Source organism: Bombus fervidus, chromosome 10 (assembly GCF_041682495.2).
Source record: "Bombus fervidus isolate BK054 chromosome 10, iyBomFerv1, whole genome shotgun sequence".
Taxonomy (NCBI): domain Eukaryota; kingdom Metazoa; phylum Arthropoda; class Insecta; order Hymenoptera; family Apidae; genus Bombus; species Bombus fervidus.
This window is the reverse complement of record NC_091526.1, coordinates 12,515,388-12,526,923: the sequence shown is the minus strand read 5'-3', so window position 1 is coordinate 12,526,923 and position 11,536 is coordinate 12,515,388. Positions and strand designations below refer to the sequence as shown.

Here is an 11,536-nt window from a genome sequence, read left to right as displayed (position 1 = left end):
CGTTCGTCTCCCTCTGGTTCCTTCTCTCTTTCTCCACTAATCAATAACAGCCGACCCCGCAACAAGTAGGCATCCCGGCTGAAAGATGGGGAAAAAGGACAAGTACCGACACCTGCTAACGTATTAAAGCTTTCCTTTTTTGAAAGCTACTATAACATTCTTTCCAGCGCCTCCGATAATTCGATTATTTCATTTATTCGATCAAATACCCTTAAAAAAATCATCTAAATCATTCTCGTAATATAACAAATATTTCGAAGTGTATAAAATTTATTCGTCGTGAATTTTACGATTGTTGGAATCTTATAATCTCGACATCTTTCGTTTTTAGAATATTTTTCGGGTATCTGATTTTTCTATATGGCTAAAAATTCGTTGATGTTAAAAGGGGATGCGAGTGACCTTCATGGAAGGCGAACATCACTATATTTTAGGTATCAATGAATATTCTAAATATAAATAATTTATTGGTGTGTTTGGCAGGTGCAAATGGTAAGAAAATTGCTCAACAAATGGAAGAGCATTGGACGGTCACATTCTCTTGGCGAGAGACGTCGCAACGCGGACGACGCCTGCGCGAAAATAACGAACGATTTCGTTTTGGTTTCCGTGGCAGCCCTCGATAATTGGTGAATGGCTCGATAGATACACGCAATCCTTGGTAATCGTGAAATTGCATGCAGGAAGATTTTTAAATATTCAAATCCACTAAACCATTAATCAATGTCAACCCTTATTATTCGATTCTATCAGTTTACTATCAGTTTAGACAATAAATTTTATGCTGTGATAATAAATTTGAACGGGCCAACAGATTAATCGTGATTAATCGAGTATTGACTCGAAATGTTTAGCGATTTGTTAATAATTAATAACCAGCACGTAGGGCCGATCAAGTGGAAATGGAAATTTATGGTCGGACCAGAATAGTTCAAGGTTGATCAGAAACTATGTCACGACCGAGTTTCATGGTGAACTCTCGATTCAATATCACGAGCAATTACGCGGCTCGTCAAAGGAATTCATAGCGCCATAACAATGAATCGAACTAAGCACAAAGGAAAACAAAGGCTTTAAACTTTAAAGACATCGAGTTTCAGAAATGAAAAGAGTATCGTTCGATATTGGAAACAATCGAGTACATTAGCTAGCAGCATATAGTTATCCCATATGTGAAACAATATGATTATAGAAATCGTTTTGAATAATAAAAGTGTCATCAATGTTACATTCAAGCTATATAGCTCTTTCTATGATCGTCTTTCTCTTTCTTTTTACAAATTTTCTTGCTTATTCCGTTAATGTCTGACATTCCATCTGTGTGTTTTTTTTTTTTTTTTTTTAGATAAGAAAACGATGACAATTTTATTAAACAATAAATTTCCAACTTCTAACGCGCCGCAATAGTAACATCTACGTAGCTTTAAAATGTTTCAATATGCTTGGTCGAGTCTTTCTTCGTTTCAGTGGCAAATGCTTCCGTCTAAGGATGCTAAGAATAGACAATACACATTCATCATGTCTCTTCGTCCACGTTAATTTTATTTTCAAACATCCTTCCAATAAATCAAAATATTCTCGTGTCCCACCACTTTTCTATCAACCTAACGGGAGAAACGGATGACCGAGTGAACAGACAAGAATAATGATCGATCCTCACGGTATTAACGTAAAACAACATCGATTTATTCAACACAAATACTTGCACGTTACGATAGAGGTTCGGTAATAATGATAATAATAATAATGATAATAATATTCATATATGTATATATACAGGAAATAAGGCACGTTCGATATTACATTAATTAACGTGCGACCATACGTCGCTCGGCTATCCAATATTACATCTCTTATCGTTTTATCATCATCGTGTCTTTGTCTCGTTCGTTCGATATGCAACATCCTTACCAAATGTAGAAAATGTCATATATATACATATATATATATATACATTTATATTTATAATATATGTATATATATATATAGATATATATTTGTATAAACGTTCTCGTTGAATTTTCATTCGTCCGTTCATCGGCATTGTCAAAGATAAACTTTTACATCGTCTTAAATCTATATTTATAATTATATATATACGTATTTCCCTTTTGCTTAATTATCCACGAAGAAATCACGACCATATTGGTCGATTTTCCCTTTCTCTTCTCATATATTCATTCTCTGGGAACATTTCTACGGTGTCGTTCTATAGCCGATATTTCAAGCCGCAAATAGGCGCGAAATTTGAAACGTTCGGAACGAAAATCGCTATCGTCGATCGTGTTCGATTGAACGCTTATTGCAATATTTTTCTGATTGATTATTCGCGATTTATAACATTCGCTTAATAGATTATTAAATGCACTCACACTCTGGTTTCGATCTCGATGAATGCTTATTATTGATGAATCAATGACCCATTATGAGGATTAGACTGAGCTAACGGTTATTCTATATTGTCTTGATGAATTTTACAGGAAACATGGCTCGTTTTTTCAACGACAAATCTTCTAACGATGCTGGCTGTGATTGATGAGGAAATCGATGACGATCGAGATATCGTGATATTGTACAATGTTCCTCGCGGTATTTACGATTTCGTTGGCACGCGCAGACACCTGCAGATTGCGCTCTTCACTGGAATCTTGATTATTAACCCTTTATTGTCTTTTGTTACAGGAGAACTGTTCGCTAATCTTAATCGTTTAGGTTGATATCGGTTTCGTAATGATATGTTCTGTACGTATAATACACTTTCTACGTATCTAAAAACAAAACAATTTTTATTATCCAAAAATGTGACATCTTTGTCCAGATTTCCAAATTTTATCTTGCAAATAAATTGGAGTTTCATTATATTTAATTTATTCCCAAATAAAACAACGAATTGATGTATGGAATTTCGTAACTGTCTAGCTTTCAGATTACCACCAAGTTCTCCTTTCGAAATTTCCATCAGCGAATCGTCAGACAACGAAGGGTTACACGAATTCTGCTAGAGAGTTCGTGATTCTAAAGGACTTACACTCTGAAACTGATACTTACTCTCACACATACACTCGGAAAACTTATTTTAGGCGGTATCTAAACTGGCATCAAGATACTTTACACGAATGTACAAAAGTCTCCCTACACCGTAATCGGAATGTATGAACCATTAATCGTTCGTTCCTTTTTTTGCCTGTCCCTACGCGCTACCTACGTGCTAAATTAATTAGAAAAAGAAGGTTTGTCTAGAATTTGGAATCGTTGGTTTCTTGCGTCGAAACTGGAATGTAAGTTGCTACTGTAAGCGGTGTAATACGACAGAGAAACGAAGGGCGATCGGCGAATCGTTGATCGATGAATATAAACATTTCATAAATGACTTTATCTAAGGAAGATTAGGTAATTTTTACTATGATAGTTTCCTGGAGATACGACGAGTTAAGTCTTTCGTTTCACTTCGTTGAAAACGTGTTTCTTTGAGATCAAAGAAATTTCTTATATCAACAACGAAATAAGTCTTCAAGTCTAAGGTATTCAAGTGAAGTAATTACTAAATCGATATGTTTAATAAATCCAAGGGTAAACTTAATCTGTCTCAAGTACGATGGACGTACGTTCTCGTTAACATTATCTTAAAATTGTAGTATCATTAACAGCAGTCGTATTACGAGAATTATTTTTAGTTTATCCTTATAAAGGAAGAAATACAGATTTTGGATACGTTTTCGAATAATGTATATACTTGCTACGTTTCTTCTACTTCCTTCTGATTTTAAACTATTCAAAGTCTCCACTTTCATACGTACTTTATCGTATTATCCTCTTTTTCATTTTCAAGATACAAAAATAGAAAGCTAGAACGTTCTACTCTAAAAGCATCGAAGATGTAATCTCGAATTTCTTTGGAATGAAAATAATACAAGAAAAGACATTTATTTTACACGCAATAAATTGTTTCCTACGTATATTATCTTTTTTCTCTCTTGACATCGTCATATGTATCTTTGAAAGAAAGATTTATGTTTTGCTTCAGATGAATAATCTTGTTTGTTTCTACCATCCACGAAGAAGGGATTCGTACGAGTGGTAAGCCGTAGCCGTTATTCACAATCAACGATCCGCCGTTTTTCAATGAAACTGAAACGCCGCGTCGTCTCTGAGATGGCACTCGCCGTAAGCAGCTTACACAAATCGCTCCATCCTCCTTAAAACAACGGAGCTACGGATGAAAGCGACGATCGAGGCTTTCGTAGAGATCGATACGGCCGCGTTCGTCCATTTAACTCCGAATAAAATTCAACAACCTATCCCCTTTTGACACGCTTTTCGCTGTCATTGATGCATTGACGCGTATTCGCCGCCACTTAATCGTTAGGCTTAAATAATACAGTGTTTATCGAACAGTAGATCATGTCGATTCGTAAGTACTTGCGCAATGTTATACGTAATCATTATATCTAATTAATCGAATCTTTAACACAACGATTCTACAAACTAGCTTTACTATCAAGGAACGGAGTATCGCTTGTAATTATTCCACAGATTGAGACTTCTGTGTTTTGGAATGTTCACGAGTCTCTCTCTCTCTCTCTCTCTCGTTTGGTGCATTTACAATGTGAAAATATAAAATGTATGGGGAAGTTATTCTTCTTCCCAGTCCCAATATTATATTATATTAACTTCAAAATATGTTACGATAGCAAAGATGTTTTAGGAATAATACTAACTCTTTCAAGCTTCTAAATTCAATTTTATTATTTTCAATTGCTCCTTATTTTTATTTCATTGTCTCTATGAATTTTATCGTTTCTAATTTAACGTAGAAATTGTCTAGATCCTAGAATCAAAATACAATGAAATCACCAACCATCCAAATAATTACAAGCGATGCCACGAGTATCCAATCTTTCAAGAAACGACAACCACATAAACGCGTGAGTCCATCAACGAAAGTAAAAAGAGAAGAGAACAACCATCCATTTAAACACTACCCAGTAGCAGAGGAGGAAGATTAAAAAGTCGTAGGTTCCTTCGTGTACTTTTCGTCCATCGGTAAGCTTTCAATTCTTCAATGCCAGCGAAAGCGATCCTCGAGCGTGTGTATCGACACTCGATCACTCTTCGAGTGTCCCAACTCTCTCGTTGTACACCAGGTTACAGCTTATCCATGAGACTATATCCCTCTTCGATCACTCCTTAAAACGACGTTTCTATTGCACTTCGTCCGTCTTACAGTTAAAGGTTAGAGCCGAAGATCGGCCATTTGGAACGTGTCTCTTCTTCAACTCGGACTTCTCAATGGTTCTTCGTTCGAATAGCTTCCTCGAATAAATTCCCCGTGGTTCCTTCTCTTCGTCTAGCATTCGATCTTGAGCATCTGGCGGTGTTTCGAGGCATTCGTTGCCTCGATACCACGGCGTCTATCTACCGAAACGTGTCTTAGCGACGGAATAACGTTGAACTGGCACCCAAGAACCGGCACGATCGAACCTTCGGCCGAGACTTTTCGACTGATGACGCGATAAAGCGCGATATCACAGCTTTGATGGATCGTAGTTCTCGAACGACCACCTCTGTCTGGCTGCTGTTGCAGAACATTCCTCCATGATCAGCCGCTGCTTGCTCTCCGTTATTGCCAGACACTTGTCGCTGCTGCCGTGTCTGATTTGCTTCGTCTGAAAATAAAAAACTAATGGTCAGTACTTGTGCCGACGATAAGGAAGAAATAACGAGAATCGAAACTTTCTAGAATATGTGTAGTCGATACGATGGAATTTTTCGAAGGGCCAACTATTATCCCAGCTACAATGGAAAACGATGAATCACGGTGTTTCATTTTTGAATAAAATTATCGCTCGATCTCGCGCAACAATGTAGAATAGGCAAACGAGAATCCGTTCTACACAAATCTTAGAAATGAATGATTTAATAAATAACTAATAACCTAATCGATAAATAATCTAATAAATAACTAAGAATATGTTAAGAGAATTAAATAAAAATCTGTGTACATTTGAACAGACGATCCGCGTTCGACACGAATAAATTTCAAACTTAACGCAACAAGTACGAAAATAATCCCCAGGAAAATCAGAACAGGATTTGATATTAATTACTTAAGCGTACACTCAATACTTGCCACGAACGCAAGGATTACGCACCTGATGATTATAAATCCATTGTTGATTCCCCTTGCTACCATGACAAGGATAGAGGATGACATCGGTGCCGCTGTAATCCAGGCACGACTCGTCTCGACGGATCTCGCCAGTCTTGCTCAACATCCAGTACTGTGACAAACGATCAAGATTAATGTTCGTGGATTTTGACCTCCATCGTTTGCCTATGACCGATGGTTCTGACAGCTACTGCACATACATATGGATGCATTTGTCCAACGACAGACTGCCGAAATCATAAACATTCAAGAGACGAATGGAATAGGCAAATTTCTTTGCTACTTGTTGAAAAAACGTCATGAAACTAGGTGAACATTTTTGAACAAAGTATATTTTTACTGGAGGTCAAGTTCGTATAAAAAAAATCTAAGAGCGTTTAATATTGTATTCTAGAATTTTATGTTACTTGTCTGACATATCGTCGACCACGATCACTTGGCTGTATTTTCTTATTACTCGACTAAAGTTCTATCTCCTGATTTATTTGGAAATTATCATCGACAGGAACATTTTACTAGATTTTGTTAAATATTCCAGTATCAATGTAATGTATCAAATTCTAGTTTCTTGATGGCTACAGGTAATTTCAAAATTTTTTGATTAACAGAGATTCTAAAGATTTGTGAGCTATACGTAACAGCGTAAAAACTGTAAAATTATGTAATAGATTTACTATTTTCACAAATGAATATATGAAAGATTAGGTATCAAAAAATATATATTTGTAGAAAATGGAGTAATAAGGTAATCGTAATAAAATTCAAATTTCTGCTTACACGAGAGACCATGTAATATGCGGAGCCACTGAAAACTTTCTAATTAACACGGCGAAATGGCCAATTTTCTTAATTGAAAAGAAGCTTCTTTGTTGAAGGGATCAAAATTTTCTTTTGTAGCTTTGAAGTTTTTAAGCGCGTCCAGGAAAACGTTCAAGTTTTTAATACGTATGAAGAGGAGTATTTCATCTCCGTAATTACTCTAACAATATAGTGGGTTCAAATTTGCACATGTAATGGCTACTTAATGCTTTGAAGCCTTATGAGTCTTCGAATATCCCACGGTAATTGAAACTTTTTAAACTAATCGTCCTTTTTCATTTGATAAATGTTCATCAATAAAATAATTAAAATAGAAGTGATAGAAACTTGAAGAAAAAATGTTTTTTTTTTACCAACGATAGAAGTATTCTATTACACTGTAAATAAATTTTTCTCTGGTGATAGAATTATATTTTGTTAAAAATAAAAAATGTTAAAGTGAAATCTGTTTCTACGCGAACATTTTCACTACTTTTGAAACGCAATTTTATCGGAATAATTATTAATTAAGTATGTGCGTACGTGGTTACATTTGACACACTTGAGGCGAAATTAAATCCGAGTGGGAAATTATATGAGAAGGGAATTCCATGATAATGAATGTCGATCGTTGATAATCGAGTTCAGTGGTCCCAGATATTGCGTCGATCTGCTCCTACGCGATTGAATCATACTGGTCAATTGAATTTGACATCGTTCCATCAAGTTGTAGCTGCTGGTAGCGAAACCGAGAACTAGAACGTATCTTGTTAAGTGTCTAAGTGCGTGTACGTTCGCACTTTTGAAAGCATAACAAGCCACCCTGTTGTAAAAAGAATTATTTCAACCGAACTACTTGTAAAAGATTCAATGATCTTTTTGCAATTAAAAGATAACGAATACAGCGTAATATTAAATTACTGATAATTGATTTTAAATTGGACAAATGTCGTAATCTCAAATTTAATTTATTACATTTCGTCATCGTATTAATTCGACACAATAATTATATTCCTCGAGAATCGAATAATTAATAATATTCCTTTCCGATATCTACCTGATATTATTTTATTTCGCGTCTAATTGATATCTAAAATTAGCGTAATTAGCTGAAGCGTACGTACAAAATTTCAATTGGTACAGGCCGAGGGAGCATATGTAGCGAAGAGTTCATTAAGTGTCACGAGTGGTCAGGAACGAACAGTGGCTTCTACTTATTCAAATCGTTACACGGTTGTAACCGCGCTGTCAGAACCATCTGTGTTGAAAATTCAAAGGTTTTCAGCCTCTGTCGTGCAACGATAGACTCGAAAGCGGCGGGATTCGGGATAACGAAAAGCGAGGATTAACGCCATGCACCAGTTACCGCATGTTAACAACCAAGAATTACTATCTATATCCGTTCCAACAGTACGTAAAATAGATCGGACAACCATAAACCAGGATCGAGGTAGAAATGATGTTAATCTCTCTCTAAACGATTCCTGTTCCAAAAAAAAAGTATCACTGTAATCGAATTTGCAAATTCTCTACGAGAAATCTTCCCTTTACCGCCCTTTTTATTTCCGTAGGATTTTATATCGAATGTTAAAAGTAACCACGAGTATTTTAATGATAATCGACGATGAAATACGATTTAACGATAACGTTCAGCGATCGTGTATCCACGATCACAATCTAATCTTGAATATAGCTTTATCTAAACACGTGGCTATCAAGCGACTGTCATACTATCTGTTACCTAATTATCAATGATTACTTGCTGTTAGTGTCACCTAATCACAATGCAATCGGCTTATCCGATTTCAATCTCTTCATCAGTTGCCAACTGCGTATTATCGAGACGTCCGTTAACTGCGCGATCATCGCTGACTATCTTTTATTGGATTGTCATGTAACAACCGACTGTGTACTAGTTGATACACGAGATGCGCATGTAACACTGGGTGTAACTACTGTCGACGCTTGTCTGACGGTTGATGTTGCGAATAGCTACATTGTTATAGGATGCTGTGTTTCATTGTTCAGGATTTTGTGTTATTACATGTTGAAACGTATAGTGAGACAATCGTGAATGGAAGGATGGGTTTATTTTACTTTTTCTAGTAGAAAATATCTTTGAGTCATCACCAGCAAGATTAATATAGGATGAAAATGACTGCTTGAGAAATTAATGAAGATTATTCTTGTCGCTAATGATTTTCAAATTATAGATAATTACGGCTGTATGGATTTTGATTAATTTATACAGTAGAAATTTTAATTTTTATCTATTTTTACTTTGTAGCATTGACAAGATTATACAAGAATTACGCGATAATTACAAGAATTTGCCGTTTGTAAAGCGTATGTTCATTGAATTAACTAGAAATGCTGTTATTCTTCATTATCGCGTATTTGTTAATTAAAACGAGAATTCCTTTATTTCGTACCATCAGCTATTTAATTCAATCGTGCATTATTGTGCGATTTCGAACATTCTCTGCTCGACGCCTGTCTGCAATTCACTACTGTTATTTAGAGAATTCCGTAATTTGCTGGTTTCATGTGTCAGTTTAATTAATTAGGATTCCCTCAATTCAGCTATCGTTCTTTGTCCATCAATCAAAAGCAATCTCGTACTTAGTAATTTCGAAAGTTCGCGCGCTGTTATCTAATTGCCAAATTGATTAAACACATTACAGTTGATTGATGCGTTACAACTGAAATTATTTCTCCAAAAAATGTATAAGAAGAGTCTCTTTCTAAATTCGCACGATAAACACAGTCTAGTTATAGACAAGGCCGATGTTTTTCAGCGACGTTACTATAATGAACAGATCCAGCGAAAAAGTTTCGAAATACGTCACGAAATATCCATCGGCCGGTGCATGGTGTGATTCGAGTGCCGTCATTCGGACGCGTCGAAATCATCAATGGACGCCACACGGCGGAAATGCAGACTGGCCGCGACTGCATCAGAGAGTCGGTCGGAGTTCAGGGGTAGCGGCGTAATTACCGTGAAACCGCGGCTTAATTGCTACGGCAAATAGCTAAATTAAAGCGACGCTTTACGAGGCCAAGCGAGCGGCGACTGATTGTGTTTTTGGTTGTAACCGGTTGTCACGGTTGTTAAACCGCACCGGAACTCCGGGGAACGATTCAGCTTTTGTATCAAACGTACACCCGGGACTCGCGCCGGCCAGCCTTGTCCTTCTCTTCCTGCTCCACGTCATCGTCTTCGTCGTTGTCAGCATCGTTTGCGTGATTTTAACGACGAGACGAATGCCCGGTTACGAGGCTACCTTTTCATGGTTTCGACGTGACAGCACTCGTTTTATCTGGTAACGAGCTTCGTCGACCCCCTTTTTCTTCCTCTCACGCTCCCTTCTTTCTTCTAACCAGGTGAATTTTTAGTCGCCATTCGGTTTAGTTAGCAATTTTCTTGTCTTAGGTATGCAAGGGAAGCTTAGAAGTACTTAAAACCGCGTGAAATTCGCTAGGAAAAGCTGCGAGAGTTGCGTGTTTTGGTAAATCGAAATATGCGAAATTGAACGTACACTGAACTGCTTTCATAGGAAAATGGATTTGGAATCGTGTTATAGGAGGTTTAATTGATGAATGTTTCTTGGAATATTGATATTTAATTGACGAATGTTTGTATTCGTATATTATCGATGAATATTTTAGTACACCCAGTTTAACTGTTTAACCTGACACCGTTGTCGAATATTCTACGGAAATATAAAACTTTCTTTTATATAGAGATACTCGAAAGTTAATGGACCAGCTTGAAATTCTTTCAAACGCGTTAAATTATTGAGCTGTTATATCCATACTTTCAAAGCTCTGACGATGTACGTAGCTGAGAGGAATCGCAAGTAGCGGACAAAATACTAAAATAAAAATTCCAAATTTCTCTCACGACGAGTACCCCGTAGCTAGGTAGTAAAGAACATAATTTCCACGCCATACACGACTTCATTATATCGTAACAAGCTGGAACATCGCGAGTGATTCTTTCCCCGTGACAAATGATACCGAAACAACAGATCGATTCATCAAGAGCTTAGCGCCCTTATCAATGGGTGCTGAAAGACACGTCATAGCCAGACGAGCGGACATTACTGTAGCCTCGACATAGTACGGTTACACCCACGATAGGTAATTTCCAGCACGCGTGCTGGTTCCCACGGGTCAGAAGATTAATTCGACACGCTGGCACGTGAAGCTAAAAATGACGACAAGCAGCAGATAGCCGGGCCAAGAGAAAGCTATGTAGCTTGGCCCAACGTGCCACTCGTGCACGTGTGTGAAACAGAGACAGGAATAGAGCTAGACAGACAGAGAAAGAAGGTGGACGATTGATGAGCACCTGCACCAGATTAGCCACGTTACTAATTGCAGCGAAATGGGTCGAGCTTAGCACCGAGTTAGCGTGCAAGTTAAATGGTAAACGTGTCGTGTCGGTTAATGGTCCCTTTTTCTTCCTTCGTCGGCGATACTCGTTCCTGGCAGGACGATTATCGTGAACAATTGTTCGCCCGGGCGACACCACCAAGAAAATTCGTAAATAGTTGTGGCGATTCT

The 11,536-nt window shown here is 37.2% G+C and overlaps 1 protein-coding gene across 5 annotated transcripts in view; it reads right to left on the bottom strand.

Moving 5' to 3' along the window:
• Window positions 1-4,759: 4,759 nt before the first annotated feature.
• Pgant9 (polypeptide N-acetylgalactosaminyltransferase 9) overlaps window positions 4,760-11,536 on the bottom strand; it is a 294,438-nt gene continuing 287,661 nt past the window's right edge. For all 5 annotated transcript variants that reach the window (XM_072011612.1, XM_072011610.1, XM_072011607.1 and 2 more), the window contains 2 exons: window positions 6,153-6,281; window positions 4,760-5,666 (listed from right to left, as the gene is read on the bottom strand). In XM_072011612.1, the coding sequence (XP_071867713.1) occupies window positions 5,526-5,666; window positions 6,153-6,281 (270 nt within the window). In that variant the 3' untranslated portion in view covers window positions 4,760-5,525. The remainder of the gene's footprint in view (window positions 5,667-6,152; window positions 6,282-11,536) is intronic.